The 23,399-nt window shown below is 40.5% G+C and overlaps 1 protein-coding gene across 18 annotated transcripts in view; it reads left to right on the top strand.

The window, feature by feature from the left end:
* The window catches only part of dock7 (dedicator of cytokinesis 7), a 49,563-nt gene extending 26,531 nt beyond the window's left edge, over positions 1-23,032 (top strand). For 2 of the 18 annotated variants that reach the window (XM_049587165.1, XM_049587163.1), the window contains 28 exons: positions 600-692; positions 2,389-2,478; positions 4,337-4,432; positions 4,558-4,698; positions 5,020-5,133; positions 5,575-5,742; positions 6,101-6,240; positions 6,639-6,808; positions 7,823-8,001; positions 8,324-8,506; positions 9,322-9,457; positions 9,624-9,720; positions 11,485-11,581; positions 11,689-11,823; positions 11,944-12,096; positions 12,660-12,818; positions 12,905-13,005; positions 13,130-13,322; positions 13,446-13,589; positions 13,860-13,991; positions 15,009-15,023; positions 18,640-18,765; positions 18,889-18,978; positions 19,149-19,385; positions 19,496-19,639; positions 19,818-19,924; positions 20,118-20,285; positions 22,216-23,032. In XM_049587165.1, coding sequence (XP_049443122.1) covers positions 600-692; positions 2,389-2,478; positions 4,337-4,432; positions 4,558-4,698; positions 5,020-5,133; positions 5,575-5,742; positions 6,101-6,240; positions 6,639-6,808; positions 7,823-8,001; positions 8,324-8,506; positions 9,322-9,457; positions 9,624-9,720; positions 11,485-11,581; positions 11,689-11,823; positions 11,944-12,096; positions 12,660-12,818; positions 12,905-13,005; positions 13,130-13,322; positions 13,446-13,589; positions 13,860-13,991; positions 15,009-15,023; positions 18,640-18,765; positions 18,889-18,978; positions 19,149-19,385; positions 19,496-19,639; positions 19,818-19,924; positions 20,118-20,285; positions 22,216-22,258 — 3,651 coding nt within the window. In that variant the 3' untranslated portion in view covers positions 22,259-23,032. Of the gene's footprint in view, positions 1-599; positions 693-2,388; positions 2,479-4,334; positions 4,433-4,557; positions 4,699-5,019; positions 5,134-5,574; positions 5,743-6,100; positions 6,241-6,638; positions 6,809-7,822; positions 8,002-8,323; positions 8,507-9,297; positions 9,458-9,623; positions 9,721-10,355; positions 10,374-11,484; positions 11,582-11,688; positions 11,824-11,943; positions 12,097-12,659; positions 12,819-12,904; positions 13,006-13,129; positions 13,323-13,445; positions 13,590-13,859; positions 13,992-15,008; positions 15,024-18,630; positions 18,766-18,888; positions 18,979-19,148; positions 19,386-19,495; positions 19,640-19,817; positions 19,925-20,117; positions 20,286-22,215 lie in introns of those variants that run through there. The other 16 variants (XM_049587174.1, XM_049587173.1, XM_049587166.1 and 13 more) reach the window with 14 other exon arrangements.
* Positions 23,033-23,399: the final 367 nt, after the last annotated feature.

Here is a 23,399-nt window from a genome sequence, read left to right as displayed (position 1 = left end):
GTTACCTGACACACACGCAGCGCTCAGTGTGTGCAGGCTGTTAAAGGCACAAGAGACGCTAAGTTTACAGACACATCGAACAGCAGATGCTGTCATGCAGATACAACAGCACATTGTTTTATTAGTCATTAAGAATAGCTTAGTCATGTCAGTCTCTACTGGTTTTGTTTCCTTTTAATTTATCTGTTGTCATTTATTTTGTCTTGTTTTAATTCGTGATTTCCCTCTTCAGACATTTTTGTTTAACCCAAAAGTATCTAAGCAGTGAGTGAATGCAGCCCCTTGTTTGATTGATGTTCCCTTTGCTGCTGATACTTAACTAAACCTTTCTTCTCTTGTCTCTGAGGGAGGGGAAGTTATTTCTGACACAGAGAGGGAGAGAGAGAACCTATGTGCTTTGCTCCTCTGTGGTGATGATTTCGGATTTTATTAATTTACTGACAGCTAACCTGTTTTGGGCCCTTGGCATCTTCCAGCAGTCCTGAACCTCTGAACCTCTTTTAACCTGTCATTATTCCTTCCCTCCTCCTTCCCCCGTGCTGCTCGCTCATTCCCTTGCTTCCTGCCTGCCTTGTGTCCTTTGACCATGGCACGCCTAGGGCTTAGACCGCTCCAACTCGTGGGTGCACACCATGGGCTGTAAGAGTGCCCCCTGGGGATCCAGCCCTGGGTCCGCTCCAGAAACCATGCAGGTGGTTTTATGAATGCCCCGTCCTCTACTTTGCCTCACTTCCAAAAAAACTCACCTTACTCACCTTGAAGGGATACTGGGATATTTGGAGTTTTGGTTTATTTGTGTACTTTGCCGGAGTAACTGGCAGAAAGGTGAGAGTTGGGGCAGTTTATATCCTTAATATTTTAGGTTTTACATTTTTTACTCCCGCTTTTATGTGTTGTCATGATCATATATTTAATTTATAAAAGAAGAAGCTACTTTTGGATGTTTTAAGACTATTTTTTGCTGACTTTTTCACAACATCAGAGATTTCTAAACCATATCCAATGTGACTAGTGTATCACAAAGACATGAAAGACCAAAACTTCAGAATATTACAGTATTCTGGTAAACTTTAAATCACAACCCTCCCATGATCCCATACATGGGAGTCACAGCTGCTTCCATGACCCTCTATCTCTCATACTAGAATCGTAGGTGTCATCCCTCTTTACTTGTCACATCTAACACCTCCCTTTTTCTCAGTACTTGCATGAAAAGACACATAGTCTAAATCCAAATATTCGCATACCAGTTTCCCAGAGTTAATCATGGCAGCAATTTCTTGGACATTGTTGGCCTCCCTTTTTTTTCTGTATCCAGCCTGCCTGCCATTTTGAGCCTATGGTGATCAGTTGTTGCCAAACCCAAAACCAAGACATACTGTGATCTTTTTATGTGCGTATAGTTCACAGAGGACTTTTGGAGTAGTAGAGAAAAAGAGTAGTGTTATAAATCATCGTCATAGATTTTTTATTTGCCTTCACTTTATTTCATTTCTTCTTTCCTTCTCTCTTTTCTGCCGCTAACATATCATCATCTCTGCTTCAACCTCATAGTCTCCACTCTCAGCTAACATCCCTGCATGACTTTACTAACCCTGCATAGCATTCACTTTGTCACTGGAGCATGGTATATCTGTGAGTGTGAATGTGTGTCTGTCCACATGTGTGAGGTCATTTGTCAGCTTTCCATTCTCATGTGATGTTATGTCCTCTGTCACTTTAAGTTGCCATGACATATGCCTGTGTTTGTCACAAATTTACGCATTCAATGTGATGAATATCAGACAACCAAGATTAAGTGAATTCTGTATATTGGAATTATGAAATCACATCTAGTTTACAACATGAAATTAATTGTGCCAACACTGACAGAGCACGTGCATTATCAGCATTTAACCTAGGATGGAACATTATGTTAGTCTGTCTACCAATACTGTGGGATGGTTTTGTCTTGTGCCATTTTGCATCATTGTACAATTGTATTCTTCTGGAGGGATGCAGAATGGCACATCTTTAAGCAGTGGCTGTAAAATCAAGGACAAGAAAACCAATATAATATCTTCACTTGATCTTACAGCCATTTATGCAGCTATTTTGCATCCCTCTTTTAAGGCAATCAATCTGTATCTGACTGTTGTAGATTATGGGTACAACACTTTTAAATGTTGTGGCCCTGTCCTGTGTCTAATTGTTTTGTGTCTCCATGTGTGACAGGTGTGTGCAAGAGATCACAAAAGTGTGTAGTGTGCGTGTCTGTGTGTGTGTTTGTGGGTGTGTGTGACCCAGCAGACACATTTTCCCTGTGTGCTGAGGAAAAAGGTGCAACCCCACGCTCCCGTTGCTCCTCCACTAACCTTGTTGTCACCGTTCCATTCATCCCACCCATAGGCCATGGAGCGCTGTGGCAATCGCATGTCTTCGCACACTGAGAGCGCCAGTTTCTTGCAAACTTTAACAGGACGGTTGCCCACAAAAAAGGTAGAGCAACTTGCACTGGGGGAGGAGCCAACCCCCCGCCCACCTCTCAAATCGCCTCCTCACCTGTCTTGTCTGTGGATGTGTGCCTCTGGATTGGTTGATGTCGTATTTGGTGGTTGTGGAGTCTTGCTGAATGCTGAATGTCACTGATCTGCCTCTTGTTCTGAATGTGTCGAGGAGTCTTTTTTTTATGTAACATGAATGTTGGTTGTAGTCTGGCTAACTTAGTCTGGGAAGTCTCCTTTTATTGTGCATTATTCTCTCAGGTATTAAGTACATGTTTTTATTTAAGAAAGTGCAACTTCCAATCAGTTTACCGTGACACTACAGGAGGTACTGCGCCAGAAAGACAAACTCATTGTTATTTAGGTAGCCATACAAATACAAACAGCTATAAAGTTTTCTAGTATTATAAAAGTTGTTTCTAAAAAATATTGTTAACACAGACTCTATTTACAAGCTTTTTCCGCCAGAGCTTTATTCCGCAATCCATAACCTACCTCAGCAGATGGAGTTTGCGCAGTTGTTTATACTGAACAGCACTAAGTTGTAAATACTGACTACTTTTAAAGTAGTGGAAATTATGTTTCTAATAAATATATACATAAAGATTAACAAAATGTGTCATTTCCATATGCAGCACTTGAAGAACCAGTGTGTAGGATTTAAGGAGATCTTTTGGAAGAAATTGAACATAGCCTAATATTCATAATTATGTTTTTATTACTGTATAATAACATGAAACTAAAATTGTTGTGCTTTTGTTAGCTTAGAATGAGCTCAATAGAAAGATAGGGAGCAGGTCCTTTTCCACGCCATGTGGCACCGCCATGTTTCCACAGTAGCCCAGAATGGACAAATGAAACACTGGCTCTAGATATGGTCTTTTGCGATTTTACGTAATCTGAAGGCCAATGTAGGTTCCCATACAGGCTTGGAAGAGTAGGACTGAGGGAAGAGGTATTCTGTTGGTTGCAATCCACAGCCTCACCACTAGATGTCACTATATCCTACACACTGGACCTTTAAGTCACATATAGTTAATGTTTGTCAGATGTAAAATGTGAATATAAGTCAGGTCCTGCCCCTTCCTAACCTGTACAATATGTCAACATGATCAAGGAAGACTTGCCAGACTCACTGGACAAGACTCGGTGTGTTAGCCAGACTGTGTTAGTCGTTGGTTTTGCACAAAAACACACCTAAATAAGTGTGTTTTGAGTTATTGATGCATAATACTTGGAAGAACAACCTCTTCGTGCACACAGGAATATATTTTGATCACTTCAGTCATTTATAGCATTATCAGAGAGTAACATGATGTAATACAATAATTTGCATGGTGATGAGGATGCATTTGTCGTCATTTCACAGAAGTGAAAGTTGTTGCACACAATATTAAATAATATTAGATGATTTTTTAAAAAGTTTTATTATAATGATTTTGTTTAGAATTTTTGTTTTAAGCTGGTAACCCTTAACATATCTACATATGTAATGCTTTTCAGTTAAACCTCACTTTGTCTTTAATCAAGTTAATTTTCAGTGTTGGGGGCGCAGCAGCTTTACTGGACAGCTATTCTGTCATATATATAATATTAGAATTACTAATCCTGGTTAACTAAACCTGCTTAACTTTTCATTTCATGCCATATCCCCCATTAAGTAAATACACTGTGGAATCCAGTTAACAGTATATTTGCTGAATAATTCATAACATATTGATTTAAGTATAACTTAAGATGGACAGTGATACTTTTCCTGGTGCCTCACAGTCTTTCTGTCTGGCTCTATTGCCTCTCCATCTCTATTCCTCCCTCTCCACTTCTATGTTTCCTGCTTTCCTTTTCCTACTCAGCTCTTCCACGAGGAGTTGGCCCTGCAGTGGGTGGTGAGCAGTGGCAGCGTCAGGGAGGGCGCTCTACAACAGGCCTGGTTTTTCTTTGAACTAATGGTAGGAAACAACATTTTTACACCTAAAAACTGCTCTGACTTGGATGGATATGTCCTTTATAGTTCTTAATAAACTTATCAGTGCAGTACTTTTCCAGTGACAAAATATCTTGACCATTACCACAGGTGAAGAGCATCATCCACCACCTGTACTTTACCGATCGCTTAGAGTCTCCCAGGAAGAACCGTTTCCCAGAGCGCTTCATGGATGACATAACAGCCCTGGTCAGCACCATCGCTGGTGACATTGTGTCTCGCTTTCAGAAGGTAAGTAACATCCTAGTAAAGTGAACATATTATTACATCTATCCAGTGGGCTCATAGCTTGTGGAATATTAAGGTGGTTTAGAAGCATACAAGAGAAGTCAAGGACTATATAAATGTTATAAATGAATCCTTTCAATGTTGTGTTAAAACAGATGATTTTGACTTTCATAATGTGGCTCAATAAGTTTTAGGCCACAAGGAATGTCTCATATTATCCTTTTTGTCTGTTAGTTTCAACAGTTTTATAGAATAGAGCAAAACAGAAATCATTTTTAAACCCCCATCTCTTGAGACTTTAAGATGTTTATCTCATCCAATCAGGACCTAGAGTTGGTAGAGAGACTAAACACTAGTCTGGCCTTCTTCCTCAACGACTTGCTGTCAGTCATGGACCGAGGCTTTGTCTTCACCCTAATAAGGGCATACTGGAAACAGGTAAATACTTTAGATTCACGAATTATATACATTTCCTGTATTACTGTTTTTTTCATGATTAAGAATAATACAGTTTTATCAGGATTAGTAGGAGTGAAGAGAAGAATGCATATGAATTTGTATCACTCTTCTGAAAAATTTTTAAATCTCCTTTTAATATGGGTATTTATTGAAAGCTGCTGCCAGATATTGTCCTATTTGTCCATATTCTGGTGCTGTGAAGTGCACCTTTGAAGTGCTGTCCAAGTTAAGATGTATAAATAAAGCAGCCTTAACCTTTCCTCCCAGCGCTAAGAATATATTAAGAGCTAATTTGTGATATTTCGAGATTTCAGTTGTCTTCACAGCTCATGCTCCCATTCTTTATTTTTGTGGTTTTCAAAGTATTTCCTGTAAAAAAGTAAAAAAAATAAAAAATAATGTGTACTCTGCTCTCTCCAGGTGTCCACAAAGCTTTACGCTCTTCAGAACCCAACCCTCGAGTCTTTGAGGCTCGATTTCTTGAGAATCGTTTGCAGCCACGAACACTACGTCACCCTCAACCTGCCTTGCAGTCTGCTCACCCCACCTGCCTCGCCTTCCCCCTCTGTGTCTTCAGCAACTTCACAGGTCAGACAAGAAAAGGGGGTGTAGGGAAGCTGAAAAACCTGCATGCAAATAGACATGCACCCTATGATACAGTGCTACACCAACAAAACAGTTTGTGCAGTGATTTCCTAACCGATCATGGTGCCACTATATCAGTTATCTTTTCAAACATTCCTGCAAAATTGGCAGCCTAAAAAAGTTGAATCAAGTCCAGTTAAAACACTTTTGGTTTGTGAGATTTTAAGGTTTCACCACTCCTCATGACAAAGATATCCTAAAAGTTACAGAAAAATGCATATTTGCTTCATTTATTTAGTAATAAATATTAATGGTCTTACTTGTTTGGATGTTCTGTGTTGTTCCCCTTTCTGTCCTGCAGAGCTCTGGGTTCTCCACACATGTCCAGGACCAAAAGATAGCCAACATGTTTGAGCTGTCTGTCCCCTTCAGAGAACAACACTACCTGGCTGGACTGGTACTGTCTGAACTGTCTGTGATACTGGACCCAGACAATGAGGGGTTAGTATGTTTTTAATGCACACCTTCTACACTTAGGAAGAGTTTGTCTTGACTGAGGGCAAGTTGAGGGTGAAAAATAGGGTTACGTTTTAGGGTCCACTTATGTTACATTTATGGATGGGTGTCAGTATATGCGCGTGTATGCGTTTGTCTTTACCCAATAAGAATACAAGTACCGTATAGAAAGGAAGGGGGTGTTTGAGATAGAGTCTCTCTCTGTTGGTGAGAGATAAGCCTGCATGCATGCTGACAAGCATTCATGTGAGAGTTATGGTTACAAGCTTCTGCTGTCCTCTTACCCATTGTGCTTTTCACACTTGAAATGAAATACTGTATCTCTTTGTTCCTCTTTTTCTTTCTTTCATTTTACATTTGTCTTTTCTTCTGTTTCCCTGTAGGATGTTTGGCCTACATAAGAAAGTGGTGAGTGTTGTTCATAACCTCCTGTCAAGCCATGACTCTGACCCTCGCTACGCTGATCCTGAGGTCAAGGCCAGAGTCGCCATGCTTTACCTGCCTCTCATTGGCATCGTCATGGAAACACTACCTCAGCTCCATGATTTTACAGGTAAAGATTGGGAGCATCTTTGAACAAGAATTTTGTCAAATGTCTGTTGTTATAACCAACTGTTGGCTTTCCACCATCGGGCCAGCAGCACTCTTACCAAGTTTCCATTAAAGGAATACTTCTTCCCTCAGTGATAATTTGTTTATCAATTACCCAGCATGTGTTTGCTGAATTTGCAGAAAACAGCTTTGTTTTTTATTGCATGCCTTCATGTTGAATGAGGAATTTTTGATGAATTGAAGTCATAGGGGGCCACATTTAAACAAAGCAAAATTATTTCCGATCATCCATTTACAAACTGTTACACAGCTCATGCAGTTAAATCTAAGTCTCATTTATCCAGTTGTATTCTTACATTTTCACTAAAACCATAATATTTAAAACACTTCTGTATAAAAAGTGCAGGTGCGCGACAATCTCACACAACTTGTGTGAGATTGTTGATGCAGAAGTGTTTCAGTTGTAGCAAAAATGCATGTGCTTGGTAAGTACTGAGCATACGACTGGATAAATGGGACTTTGATTATACTGCATGTGTTGGGGACTTCAGTTCATCAAGAATTTTCTGCATTTTTTGAATCGTCGATCACTGGAGGCAGTTTCCTTCATGAATTTAATGTAAAACCGGCTGAGTAATTAAACAAATGATCATTTGGGGAGTTAAGTACTCCTTGAACTGAGAAAGTTGAGATGAGGCATACAGCATTGTGGCACAGATGTTCAATTTGGTACACTGAGATCCTCTCTCATGAGTCATAATGTGGCAACAATTCTAATAACCTGAGCTAATGACGTGCAGTAGCATTACCTTTGTAACTCAGGACTCATTTGAATTTTGAACCCTACTCTGTTTGTCTTGATTACATCCAAATAACATTCTCACTCTCTAGTGTTCTTACATCATGCTATGAACTTTAGTCTAGATTTTCTAAATCATGTATTTTCTCTAATTCCATTTGATAGGGTAATTTAATTTAATTTGGTTCTTTTCTTCTTCTTTTTTTGTGTTACTAGAGTCCCATAACCAGTGGGGTCGGCCAGGCGGTCCCCAGGGGGCAGCGATGGGCAGCAGTGGAGAAGAGATAGAGGGAGAGGGTAACAGTATGATCAGCCAGACTGTCGCCATGGCAATAGCAGGCACCTCTACCCCCACCCCAATGTCACGACCAAGCAGCTTCTTGCTAAACTCGCAGGTAACTCCCTGTTTGTGACTTTTGTCTGCAATTAATGGAACAGTCCGACTACTGTATGTTGTTACCTAATCTTAGAGAGACAGTTCACCCTGAAACACAAAATACATATTTTCCCTCTTACCTGTAGTGCTACGTATCGATCTAGATTGCTTTAGTTTGAGTTGCAGAGTGTTTGAGACATCGACTGTAGAGATATCTGCCTTGAATCAAATACACAGTAATGGAACTAGATAGCACTCGTCTTATGGTTCTCAAAGTATTGTTTTTTTCAATACTGTATTCTTTATGTCTTCTTTTCTCCATCATCTCTCCATCTCTCCAGGCGAGTCGTCAGCACGGGAGCTTCTCAGCCGAGTCAAGTCGTAGTCTGCTCATCTGTCTGCTGTGGGTGTTGAAGAACGCTGACGAGCTGGTGTTACAGAAGTGGTTCACAGACCTGTCGGTGTCCCAGCTCAACCGCCTGCTGGATCTTCTCTACCTCTGCGTCTCCTGCTTTGAGTACAAGGTAACATCAAGAGTGAATACACTCACTAAATGACAAGACGAACTAAAGCTACATCCACAGTAATGTTAGGGCTAGACTTTACTTACATACCTTTTGTGGTTTTATCCTTCTTGTGTGGATACTCCTTTCCTATCTCCTATTGCTCTGGTGATGGTTAATACTCTCGGCACCACACTTTGATATGTCGCTGTGTTTGCATTGCAACAAGACTCAATCTGTTTTTTGCCGCCTTTATCGCACATTACTTTCAGTAACACTTCTACCTCGTCATTGGTCTAAGCAAGGAAGTATCTGGTCTTACTGCCATCTCCGCAGTATTTTCTGTATCTAAGCAACCAACTGCATGGTTGACAATCTGCTTCCTGTTTACATCGGCACACGCTCAACTCTCAACTCAATAAATTATGCTTTGCTGTGGACTTTTATGTGGTGTACTACATGAATTATTTTAATGTTGTTTTAACTTTTCTAAATCTCATATGGATGATTAGTGGTGTGGTGCACTGTGGTACGCTTCCATACAAAACAGGTGTCTCTGCAGTCTGTATGCTTTGGCTACTGAATGTGATGATAAAATAGTACTCAGACAACTTGCTGCTCTCTATGCTATAATCATCTATTCTGTGTATTTCACTTTCTGCTATGCTAAATGGTTGCTGTTTGCTTCTCTATGCTTGCACACTTGCTTTTGTGCTTCTAACCTACTTTGCTTGCTGAGTGCTGTGCTGCAAATAACTTCCCCGCTGTGTGTTCTCTGTCCGTCCACCTTTCCTCTGCCTCATGGATACAAGGCCCATGTTGTGTTCACCATGCAGGGGAAGAAGGCGTTTGAACGGATGAACAGCCTGACCTTTAAGAAGTCCAAAGACATGAAGGCCAAGCTGGAGGAGGCCATACTGGGCAGCATCGGGGCCCGACAGGAGATGGTGCGACGCAGCCGCGGACAGCTAGGTGGGGGTAGCACATTGCAGCACATGTTCTCGCACATCTACATATTTTGGAAGCTTTGAACTTAAATAGTACTGTAGAACATCCTACTACAGTCACGTTTCACTGTGTACACATACTTTATTTCACCACCAATAAAAAAGTAAACAATCCGTTCTCCAATATTCAGAGCGGAGTCCATCTGGCAGTGCTTTTGGCAGTCAGGAGAACCTTCGCTGGAGGAAGGACATGACCCACTGGAGACAAAACAGCGAGAAGATGGACAAGTACGCTCTTTCAAACAATCCACTCTCCTTATTCTTACTTTATATTACAGAAAAACCTAAATGATACTGTCAGGACTCACCAAACTGATCATTCACTTAGCAGTGTGTTTTCTGAGGGACCACATACACACAGATCATTTCAAGTGCATAATCCATAAATGTATATGAATATGTTCATCAGCACTTTAAATTTTCAGCTCCAATCAATCATTTAAAGCATTAACCAATATATTATGTTCCAGTTTAAGTGGGAAATCCAAGTGTTATCATCTCTACTACTCAAGTCCATCCAATAATAGATACAAACCATCACAAACTCTGCCAAAGCCCATTCAGTTTTCATTATTATTTTCATGTTTCCATATGTTTTATGTTTTCCATCAGGATTTACGTGGGAACAGAATCACATGATTGACAAATTTTACCATTTCTATGTTTGCCCAGCAACTGCAGATATCTGTGTTGCATGCACTCTTTTAAAAAAGCCAGTTTTGTATCTTGCGTCATTTATTTTGACCAGTCGTGGCTAATGATACAGTGCTATGCTTTTTTTCTGTTCTTTTGTAAATTCAGCTCCAGCCTTTGTTTTCTGTTAATTTCCATTTGTTCTCTCACGTTGCTGTGTGTTTATGTAGGAGTCACAGATCAGTCAGGTATTGTATGGTCCACATTTGCCGTGTGCCCCTTTGAACCCCCGCCCGCTTTAGTTCCTTGTTTATGGTGCATTTACATGCTTGTGTACAGTTAGACAGTTGTGATGGACACATAATGAATTAATTAGTTTGTAGATTTCCTCCTGATTAACTTGGCTTTAAACAAGTCATGATTTCCTAATTCATTTTCTCTTGGGTGAGCCATGTTCATTTTTCTAGCCACTGATGCACCCATGTTATGATTCATTTCTTTCTCCATTTTGACTGTCTAAGTTCACACATGCACATGAATGCACCAGCGGAGACCCCCTGATCCTGGTTCTGACCCCTGAATCCCCTCCCCATCCATCCCATCATTCCCTCTGTCCTGGTAACAGTGTCTGTCTCAGGGTTGGTAGTGGTTGCAGTGGGTCTGTTTTGCTTTTTAACCAGTGTGCTTCTTGTTTTGGGTCGTGTGTTTTCCTGGTTGCTGCTGCAGCAATAAGCAAGATGAATGTAGCCATAGCTTTTGTTTGTCATAGAGTCTTTATTTGTGCTTTTGATGGTGGTGACATGTGATGGTGAGATGAAATGTGATGGTGAGATGGATCAGGACTAAAGGCAGTACCTTTTATAGTTTATGTCCTCAAACTTGTAGGACATGTAGATGTAGAACATTTAGCCCCACCTGTAGTCCAGGAATGGATTTCTCAGCTGTTCACTCACTAAATAATGAAAAACAGCCTCATTAATCCTTTAAACCTTTTGTCTTTGGTGAGGGAAGTTATAGGTTTGGACTAACTGTCTACGTATGGGTCAGCATGCACTGTCTCTGTGGTTCATTTGAATAGTTTGGGGTCTGTGCCTTGCAGGTCAAGAGACATCTTTCAGCTCAAAACTAATTTGAATATGGATAGACAAACAGCTTTATTAACCTCATCAGTGTTTATGAAAACAAAGATATTGGCTGAGGTTTTACTAGTAGTACACTGTTTACGACTAGTTTAGAATATGGCTTGAATGTGGTGACTGGGAGCTTAAGCAACATTTCAAGGGTGTACATCATCATCATCATCGCAGTTTAGGGGTTGGTAATAATTTTGTGACGTTTCTCTCTGGTTCTCGATTGTAGGACCAGAGCAGAGCTGGAACATGAAGCACTTATTGATGGTAACCTCGCGACAGAGGCCAACTTAATCATTCTTGATACTTTGGAGATCATTGTACAGGTATGCAAGTAAATCTACTCATGTAGACTCAACAATACTGAAATCATTATGAGGTTAATGTGGAAGTGTACATAAACACAACTGCATATGTGTCACTCTCCCTTCAGACGGTGTCAGTGACGGAGTCCAAGGAGAGTATTCTGGGTGGGGTGCTGAAGGTGTTGCTCCACAGCATGGCCTGCAACCAGAGCGCCCTCTACCTCCAGCATTGTTTTGCCACACAGAGGGCACTCGTTTCTAAGGTTAGATGACTGGACTTTTATTAAAGTGCTTAACCCCAGATCACCTTTACAATTTCCTCCAGGATTTTATACTTTCATTCTCTTGTTTTAATTTGGGTGTGTTTCTCTCTGCCCATGTAGTTTCCTGAACTGCTGTTCGAAGAAGAAACGGAGCAGTGTGCTGACCTGTGTTTGCGATTGTTGAGGAGCTGCAGCAGTAGCATAAGCACCATCAGAGCCCATGCCAGCGCCTCCCTCTACCTCCTCATGAGGCAAAACTTTGAGATCGGCAATGTGAGTACACCTGAGAAACTAAAGATTTACAACCCAGAATGTTTTGCTGTTGGTTCGGTAGCAATATTTGTTCATAAACCTAACCATAAATGTCTAAGGCTCCCTGGAGTGTAGCTTTCATAGAGCTATTATATATCAGTGGTGAAGGTTAGAAGTACTGTTGCCTGTGTCAAACACGCTTCCAGAAATGACCTCTTATTTAATCTCACGTTAAGAAACTGAAGCCATGTGCAAACCCTTCTCATTGGCTTGCCAGTCCTCAGCCATATATTCATTTTGCTTTGTTCCTATTTTTCTTCCACCTTACGTCACCCAATTTAGTACAAAAGCACTGCAATCAGCCATCCAATTTAGGCCCAAATTATTGGTGAATACATCATCTCCTCTGTTATAGTCCAGGCAGACTCTTCACACACACCATTTGAAAATTACTGCCAGGCTAGAAGGGATATTTGCTCTGTGGAGTGCTTCCTTCGCAGTTCATATTTATTACACAAGAGCCAGCAGCGCTGATACATTATTATTTGTTCAAACCATTCTTCTCTTTGTGGTTACACTTTCAGAATTTTGCAAGAGTCAAGATGCAAGTGACCATGTCTCTGTCTTCACTGGTGGGGACATCTCAGAATTTTAACGAGGAGTTTCTGCGTCGCTCACTAAAGACCATCCTCACCTATGCAGAGGAGGACCTGGAGCTTAGGGAGACCACGTTCCCAGACCAGGTACTGATTTATCTATCAAATTGTTTAGTTGTCCACCACAATGTGAGCAGGACGGTTGACTGATGAAGAACTTTTTTTTCCCCCAGGTCCAGGACCTTGTGTTTAACTTGCACATGATCCTGTCTGACACAGTCAAGATGAAGGAACACCAGGAAGATCCTGAGATGCTGATAGATCTCATGTACAGGTGCAGAATACATGCGCACTCAAGCAAACACCTCATGATCACTTACAAATGTATTTCTGCACCGTGATCATCATTATCTTGTTTTTGTGCATCTGTGTGTGTGTCTTTGCCTTCGTGTCTCCAGGATTGCAAAGGGTTACCAGACGTCACCAGACCTGCGGCTGACGTGGCTTCAAAACATGGCTGGTAAACACTCAGAGAGGAACAACCACGCCGAGGCTGCTCAGTGTCTGGTGCACAGCGCCGCTCTGGTTGCAGAATACCTGAGCATGCTGGAGGACCGCAAGTATCTGCCTGTAGGCTGTGTCACCTTTCAGGTAAGGAGAATACTGAATACATGTGTGCATGATCATGTCCACCAATAGAAATGTGGGCTGATGTGTGTTCTTGTATAGTTTGTCTTGTATTTATTCATACATATGTATACCTGCACACTCCAGAATATTTCCTCCAACGTGCTGGAGGAATCTGCAGTCTCTGATGATGTGGTGTCACCAGACGAGGAGGGCATTTGCTCAGGGAAATACTTCACTGAGATTGGCCTCGTGGGACTCCTGGAGCAGGCTGCTGCCTCTTTCTCCATGGTGAGAAGTGGAGAGGGATATATGTGTGATTAGATGAATGGATGAATGCCAACTATGTAGTCATAATGAGTCATTGTGTTCAGCAGCAAATTAAACCTAAATCTTCTTATCAGAAGGTTTGTAAACAAAGTAATGTGCAATACAAAGACTGTAGTCTTTTCCACTGACTCTAATTCAGACCTTTGATACTTTGAAAAGCTCTACATTTAGGCTGAGATGTCGGTATTTTTCACTGACTGGTTGTAACATTTGTCTCGTTTTTCCTTCCAGGCGGGCATGTATGAGGCTGTAAACGAAGTGTACAAGGTACTGATCCCTGTCCATGAAGCTAACAGGGATGCAAAGAAGCTAGCTACCATTCATGGTAAACTACAGGAAGCCTTTGGCAAAATTGTACATCAGGTAAACTGACACTGACACACAGTGCAGATCTCTTTTTCCACACTAGTCTCTAGCAGCTTGAGGTTCGAAGCGGACACTGAATTTACACAAGAACGAATGTTTGTTTTATCTCAGTGTGACCCAGGCTTGATGAAAAGGTCATCTAGGTTACATAAGCTTATAGATAATTTTTATTTGTTCCTGTGTAATTTCAGTAATTTAGATCAAGTGTTGAAACAGAAAAGCATGTTCCAAGATCATCACTCAGTAGGAACACCCCAAAACCTCACTGACACTGTCGCGTTAATGTTTTGCACGGGCACACTTGTGTCGTATCACATCTGTCACATTTGTGGGGCAGTGTAGAGTGGTTAAGTTTCTCTCAGCAGGATTTTATAATACTGAAATGGAACATCACCAAGGTCTGTCCAAAAGGAGCGAAGTGTTTCACCTACAGTACCTCAGAATACTTTGCACTCTTCACGGTCCTCACACGAATAACGTCAAACACAACTGGAGGTATCCTGGAGACGTAGTCATGTTGCCTAGCCTTCACACAGACACAGCTTCGCATGGTTTTATCATTTGGCATTTTATTCCCAGTTTATTTCCGTATATATATTTTGTCAGATACCTTGCATGCTCTATTATATTTGTCAAGTACGAAACAAGATGCATGAGGTTTGTGAAGAGACTCCTGTTGTGGTTTTTCTTAAGGGCCAGTTGTGTGACTCATAATGATGATGTCAAGTTACAGTGTGGGCAAGGTTACAGTTGTCTGGTGTGCAGAGCAACTGCTCGCACAAAGCCAGTTTGTAAGAAAATATCCTTGATTCATTCTAAAAGGATAAAATTCCATGTCCGCTTTGCAAAAAAAAAAAAGTTGCTCTGTTCTCCAGCTTGACAGCTAGTAACCTGGATTAGTTTCAGAGAGTCCATTCTCCTTACTGTAACATCACCGTGTGTGCAAATGCCACACTGTGTGGGGGGTGTTTGTGTGTTGTCGTTTACATGTCCTGTATTCTCTTTGTCACACAGAGTACTGGCTGGGAGGTAGGTGGCTTAACGGTTCCTGCTTGGCCCTGCTCGTGTTGTTTATCTTTTTGTTATTTTTTATTTTACTCTCATCTTTTGATATGCTAGCCGTGGGCATTCTGTTGCTCTCTTTGCTTTGTTACATACAGCCAATCCATTAACATCTGCAGACAATGTCAACTGTCTGCTCCCCCCTGCTGGGGACACTCGCTGTACAAGCAGCAACACCCTCACCATTTCCCCTCTCTCCTCTCTCCTCTTCATGTGCAAGGGGAGCTTTGTTTTTATAATGTGACCGTGTTGGCAGGCTGTGCATGGGAGCCACAGTGTGTGACACACTAATGACAAGTCTCAGTGAATGCATCACCTGCACAATCCGCCCTCTCCCTGTCCTCATCTTCTGTCTGTCTGCTGGTGCGTCAGTCACAACACATGCATTGACTGACACCATCTGCTGTCACACTTCATCTCATCTCATTTTCAACCACAGGGCTCGATTTCAGTGCACCGTTTTTACGCGAAGGGTATCTGTTCTGTTGTCACCATTGGTCATTCTTTCCACACACCATTAAATGAGCTTTTTAAAACACAAGGTGTCGCAGACTTGCATTGGGTTGAAGCTGGAACCAAATTCCTGAGGCAGTCAGGTTTTTTTTTTCCCAAGAGGGTTCAACTCACAGTAATCTCAGGATTACTTGATTTATCCCTTTTGATTTTGGTTAGTTCTTATTCTTGCCCTTTCTTTTAATAGATCAAACTAAATCGACCCCTGATTATTTTTTTCATCCATTCTGTTCTTTTGTTAACAGTATTAACCTCTGAGTTCTCATGGTTTGTTGCATGAAATGGACAGAGCACTCTGTGTTCCTTTTGGAGATGCACTGAGAGTGCATGTTGTTTTTCTCAAGGTTTTGGATTTTATATTTTTTCTCACTTTGTTTTCCCTTTTTTTTCTCTTCATAACTGTCTGCCTTTGCATGGTCCGAATCCTCCACAATGACTTTATGTTCCTTTTCAAAATCAATGGAGATATTTTTGCTGTTGTGTGTTAGTTTGTGTTGTTTTTGGAATTCTCTGGAGGAACCCAATCCTCATTAAAATTTGTTCTGTTTTCTCCTTTTTGATTTCCCTGGTTGATGACCCTTCCTTCCCACTTTACTTAATTGTGTCTTGTGGTAAGTTCCTTAGTTTTCAGGGCCTTAAATTTATACTTACATTTCTTTTCGAATGAGCAGCTGCATTAGAATAAAAGATGGATTTTAAGATTTGCCTCAAGCTCGCAGTTACCAAGAGGGTTTATGAAATGAGCATTTACTAAAAGTCAAATGCCAACCTGCTCGACTTATTCACAACTTCTCCCTTTCTCATGTTACACACACACCTGTTCACTCACATCCACACTTGTATCAGACCTGCTGGGCTTTCTGACTTAATGTATGTTCTCTAATGTGATGCCGCTTTCTGGATGAAGTAGAGGTCAATGCAGAACAAAATTCTGAGTTTCTGGTTTTGATGACCATTTGTCTGCCACCGAGCATTAATACAAGGGGTGGGAATTGCCAGAGGACTCACGATACGATATTATCACGATGCTGCGATATTATTGCAATACATTTTTGGGATACAATATATTGCAATTTATTACCTTTTTTCCCAACTGCATATTATTTCCCCAAAGGAACACTTAGTCAACATCAGTTTTACCTCATAAGATAAAGTTTTCAGTCATTTTTATTGCAGCAAAATGTGATCAAAGCAGACAGACTGACCAGCCCCATCGTAAACCTGTCAGAAATGCTGCATACACCTGACAAACTTAACTACTGACAGATTTAACATCCTCTGCAACTGAATGGCAGCAACCATGTTAGAAGCCTGTCTGTTACAATGACAGTCTCCCATTCTCGTGCTGAATTTTGCAGGTATGTAATGTTTGCTCCGGCGTGACTTTCGTGTACTGTTCTAGTTTGGAGAATGTGAGGCAGCAGTTGCCAGTTCTCTGTGATATAATATGCTGCTGTAGTCACATATGAATCCACTGACCTTGAAGTCCAGGCATCACAAGTTAATACCACCCTTCCTTCTCTACTCAAGGATTACTTAACTTTATGCTTCCAGACGCTGTGTGGGTTAAAAAACATCAGGATGGAGTCACATATCTGAGTTCCAGTGTTTTTAGCATGTAACAAAAGCCTTCGTTTTCAACAACGCTGTATGGACTCAGCTCTTTGCACTTGAAGTAGGCGATGGACCGTGTTGTTTCTGGTCATTTTTTTCGGCGGAGCGGGTTTAGCATTTGCTTGGTCGTCAGCGGCTAGCACTATCGCTGGTTGATGGAGCGTAAGGCAAGTCCTCATGTTCATAGTATTCCCAGAGTATTTTACTCTCCTATGACATTGCTTGCAAATCGCATGTGTCATATCTAAATCCTCCTTCCTTTCCATGATAAAAAAATCTAAATAATACGGACGTTTAATTTAAACACCGACGTCGTGCCTCTGATTTCTTTCTCTGGTGCCTCCATCTTTTTTTTTTTTTTTGATGAACTTCCTGCCTAATGCTCCAACTGAGACCTCTGTTGACCTCACCAGGGAAAAAAAGCCATCAGCACCATCTAGTGGAGGGAAAAAGCAATTGATTTTATATTCTAGTACAAAAAGTTGGATTAAAATGGTATTTGCAAAAATTAATAATGCATAAAAGATCTATACTCTTTCTAGATCTATCTATACTTGGCGTCCATGTATCGATACAATATAATGGAATATAATACAATACGATGCAAAATATCGCAATACTATGGTATATAGATTCCCCCCATCCCTAGTTAAGACGTCCTAAAATATCACAGAGTGGTTGAGTTTAGGCTTCAGTTTAAAGTAGCTGTGGCCATATTTGTTCTGCACAGTCTCTTTTCTCAGGGCTTCCTTTGTTCTCTTTCTCTGCTCATGGCTCTTATGGGTGATGCCATCTAAGACTGCTTTTAAGCAGCGTTATCTGCTTTGATCTTTGAGCTTGGCCTGATTTTCTCAAAACAGACAAAACACAGACGCAAAATACGTACACACATGCTAGGGCAAAAATAAAGAAGTCAAAGTTGATTTGATTATATTGAATAATGTACTAATGTAGGAGTATCTGTTTAGACATGTTCATTACGTGGATATTGTTTTGGGACAATGTCTCTGGTTGATGTTTTGTCCTCTGCCTGTTACCCTGAGGTGAAACACTGTACCTGCCTGTCCTCTGTGCACTTTACTATTGTAGAGGAGGAATAAACAGGCTCATAAAAACTGGAAGTGCTGCAGTGGATGCAAATATGTCATGCCTGCTTATTACTGTGGGACTGTGGTTACTGTTGACAGAATGTGTGGATAATAATCTGGAGGTTATGAAACTTGCTGTTGCACTTTCAGCTGTCATTTCTCTGGAAAAAAAAACTCACCATTGTGAGATCTTAGGCTTTGCACTATATCTCACTGTATCTGATTCAAACTGTGCCGTTTTAAATATCTGAAAGGTTTTTTCTTATATTTTGACAGTGTGGTGCAAAATAAACAGGTTCTTTTTTAAATTTAGTTCCTATTCTTGCTCAGCACTGAAAGTTGTCTCCCTCTGCTCGCAGGATGGAAAGAGGATGTTTGGTACGTACTTCAGAGTCGGATTTTACGGTTCAAAATTTGGCGACTTGGACGAGCAGGAGTTTGTGTACAAAGAGCCTGCCATCACGAAACTGGCAGAAATCTCTCACAGGCTGGAGGTAAATACCCACCAAGAAGCCCCTAGATTCTGCTGTGACAACATGATTCTTAAATTATTCTCTCTTAACTGTATGTGTTTTAAGTAGTCTTTAGCTAAGAACCAGTGATGTGTTTCTTCTCAGGGTTTCTATGGAGAGCGATTTGGAGAGGACCAAGTAGAAGTCATTAAGGACTCCAACCCAGTGGACAAGTGCAAGCTGGACCCAAATAAGGTCGGTGTTTGGCACATTGTGTACATTCCCATATCCTTGGATAAGTGGACGGAATTTGTAAATGCAGTTTAGGGTAATTTTAGTCAAGCTTTTAGTTGGTGCATCAATCTTTGACACAAGGAACATGAACTAAAAACTCAACCAGTCAAAAATACGATTGTCTTCTGCAGGCGTTCATCCAGATCACATACGTGGAGCCGTACTTCGACACGTACGAGATGAAGGACCGCATCACTTACTTTGACAAGAACTACAACTTGCGACGTTTCGTCTACTGCACCCCCTTCACTCTGGATGGGCGGGCCCACGGGGACCTGCACGAACAGTTCAAGCGCAAGACCATCCTCACCACCTCGCACGCTTTCCCTTACATCAAAACACGCATCAACATCATCCACAAAGAGGAGGTGGGTGCAAAACAGCATAGAGTAACTGTTCCACCTGTTGGAGGAAGACATTCTGGAGATTAGGCGGTGTGCTCTGATCACTAAAACCACTTGTCTCTGTCATTTTCCAGATTATATCCACACCCATCGAAGTGGCAATAGAGGACATGCAGAAGAAGACTCAGGAGCTGGCCTTTGCCACCCACCAGGACCCTGCTGATGCAAAGATGCTGCAGATGGTCCTGCAGGGATCAGTGGGAACAACTGTCAACCAGGTAAAGTTTTAAGATGTAATTAATAGCAAATATAAGTTCTATATTTGTATTGGTTCACTTTGGAGTAAGATGCCTCCATTTTGAGTTTTGGCATAAAAGACGGCAAAAGCTTCAGTACAGGAATTTCTCAGGATAGGTAAATTTGTAGATTGATAATCATATTGTCTGTTTTCCTCAGGGTCCTCTGGAGGTGGCTCAGGTGTTTCTGTCAGAGATTCCCAGTGACCCAAAGCTTTACAGGCACCACAATAAGCTACGGCTCTGCTTCAAAGACTTCACAAAGAGGTATGGACTGTGGCTGATGAATCCATCCGTGGAATTATGCCCATATATCAAATGTCTTAATAAGCTTTGCGCCAAATTGAGCAAAGCAAAGATTCTCTGTCTACAGTTGCATTTTTGGTATCAAACTATTCCTCCTATCAGAAAAGTCAAAACGTGGTACATAATCTACATTCCATTGTTTTTTCTGTCAAAGGTGTGAAGATGCCCTGCGTAAGAATAAGAGCCTGATTGGTCCAGACCAGAAGGAGTACCAGAGGGAGCTGGAGAGGAACTATCACCGGCTGAAGGAGGCACTGCAGCCCCTCATCAACAGAAAAATCCCTCAGCTTTATAAACCTGTACTGCAGGTCAACTCACACAGGTAGGACTGAACATGGGCACCATTTCTGTGTGTGACTGAAGATGATATAAGGTGTCCACAGAGTTTTAAAAACTATTAAAGGTTGATAAAATCGTTTTGGGAGAATTAAGGCCCTTAAAAAGTCTGAGACACCACCATTGTTGTCTGGTCCCATATGCTGAGTGCTAGCCACAAACCTGCTATGGGATGCAGACAGCAGAGCCAGGATGCATAAAACTGTGTGGATTCACAACTAAAACTGTGTACCCACAAAGACAGACATATGTCTATGCAATCTCTTCATCTGATTTTCAAAGACATACGTACGTCTGGTTCTGTTTTACATGTCTTATTTCTTGTGGAGCTTGCCGCACATGCACATACCTCATGTCCACTCCTACAGGTGGCTATGAATGGATGTAGGAACACCTGTTTGCATATCGATATTTGTGCCCCTTCTACCACTCATTGGGCCTGTCAGTGAGAAGAACAGCGAACAAGAAGTACAGTTTCGCAGTCGCACCAGTGAGGTTACCCAACAGCACCACAATGGCTGCCATTACTTGAAACCGCTACACAAGGCTGGGGTTGTTTGAAAAGTTCAGAAGCTAATTCATCAAGTGTACCTGAAAAGTTTACTCTAACTGTAACTTAACTGCAACTTTTTCATGACCAACTTAACTATGAGTTTTTCATGACATACTATACTATGACCTTTTTGATGACTTTTTTACGGCATACTATACCATGATCCTTTCATAGACATTTTATGGCATACTATACTATGACCTTTTTGACGACATTTTTATGGCATACTATACTATGACCTTTTTGATGACATTTTCACGGCATACTATACTATGACCTTTTTGACGACATTTTATGGCATACTATACTATGACCTTTTTGACGACATTTTTATGGCATACTATACTATGACCTTTTTGATGACTTTTTTACGGCATACTATACCATGATCCTTTCATAGACATTTTATGGCATACTATACTATGACCTTTTTGACGACATTTTTATGGCATACTATACTATGACCTTTTTGACAACATTTTATGGCATGACCTTTTTGATGACATTTTCACGGCATACTATACTATGACCTTTTTGATGACATTTTTATGATATAATATACTATGACCTTTTTGACGACATTTTTATGGCATACTATACCATGACCTTTTTGATGACTTTTTTACGGCATACTATACCATGATCCTTTCATAGACATTTTATGGCATATGGCTATGCCACTATCTATGGCTTTTGTATGACATTGAATAAGATTGTGTTTCTAGCTCTTGGGTACTGATATTACACTTTGTAATAAACCTTGCATTGTGTTCATCACCTAGTTCATTCCTTTGTGTTTTGTTCCCGCCCCAACTCTCTGATCAATGCTTTATTGATACAGTGGCTCAAAGAGTTATCACAAACTGAGACTGTTTAGTAGTGCTATCTTATAATCAGTGTATAGTAAATATAAGCTACAAAGGTTAGAACTTAGAGTGGCAATGGCGTCTTACATGTAGGCACAGGCTCTTGTAAAAGGTCTTAAGTGGTATTAAATTTAACTTCAGGATTCCTGTATATATCCTGCAGTATGTTTTGGATGTTAAATTAAACGAGTCTTTGTTTTTGCTTCTGTAAAAATCACGCAGCAAACGGACAGCTTGACAAGGTAGTTTGGGACTTTCAGACTACATTTTGTGATGCTGTTTTGAGTCTCTATGTCCTGTGTTTGTATTATGTATGGACGTTTTAGTCCTCCCAGCCTTACAGTGTCGCTACTCTCACAAGCCAGATGTCTTTATAAACAATGGGAATGGAAAAACCAACCAACAGTGAAACCCTCCAAATCACTTTCTTGTTCATTGAAAAACTCTGATATTTCTCTGCTTAAATTAAAAACATGTTTTTCTTTTCTTATTTCCAGAGATTCCTTCAGCAGATTGAGTCTTCGCAAGCTTGACATTTGAAGATGAAGAATAATACAGACACACACACACACACACACACACACACACACACCAGAAATTGCAATATTAATTTATTCTCGAGTGTAAATAGGAGTGTCTTGAAGGTTGGTCAGTGTTTTGGAGAGTGTGCTAAAAGAAAGGCTCAAAGTGTTGCAGCTCGGTACGTCATTCCAGTGTCTTAATTTGTTTACAGACAAACTGTTACACAATCAGAGGGACGAACAAGTGGATCTTAAAGATTAAAGAGATACCTTGGCATTTAGAATTTTTCTTTACTGGCCATTTGTCACACAAAGGGACAAGTCTTTATATTTGTCCCTACGCTACCACAGACCACTGATGTAAACTAAGAAGCCACTGAATACAAAGAATGCTCAGAGCTCCCTTTATTGGTGAATTAAAGTGCCAAAAAAAACCCCATATTTCTTCTGCCAAATTTCGACAAGTGTCCACAGAAAAGGTACGATTTTAAAAGTCAAGGTGTCTGTTTAACTATGTACTGTGTCAAAAATCTGTATTCAATTTCATGTGTGCACTTTTTTATTACGGTGTAGCAATGCATTTTACAACTTGAAAGTTTATGTAATTCAAACCTGGGGGGGAGGAAGAAAAAATGAAAACATGCAAAAAATGGTACCATTATTTATCATGATGCTTTATCATTTTTAGTTGAAAGAATGTTTGAGTTAGGTACTTTAAACATCCTTGTATAATTTTATGTAGTTTTGTTTTGTTTATTTTAAATATTTTACTAAATAAATATTTTAATGTTCAGTTGGGTGTATGCTGGTTATTTCTTTGCTTCCTAATGTATTATTTGTGTTTCTGTAGGACAGTAAATCAGTAGGATGTGAATAAGAGTATCACCAGAGAGGACGTGAAAGTAAAAACTTTATTGCTTATAGAATGAACCTGCCGACATTAATATATTTACAGTTGGAATGAGGTACAGTTTAAAATCTGTATTCAATTTCATGTGTGCACTTTTTTATTACAGTGTAGCAATGCATTTTACAACTTGAAAGTTTATGTAATTCAAACCTGGGGGGGAGGAAGAAAAAATGAAAACATGCAAAAAATGGTACCATTATTTATCATGATGCTTTATCATTTTTAGTTGAAAGAATGTTTGAGTTAGGTA

Source organism: Epinephelus fuscoguttatus, linkage group LG10 (assembly GCF_011397635.1).
Source record: "Epinephelus fuscoguttatus linkage group LG10, E.fuscoguttatus.final_Chr_v1".
Classification (NCBI taxonomy): domain Eukaryota; kingdom Metazoa; phylum Chordata; class Actinopteri; order Perciformes; family Serranidae; genus Epinephelus; species Epinephelus fuscoguttatus.
Note: the sequence above shows the minus strand (reverse complement) of the source record. Positions and strands in the feature narration are given on the sequence as shown.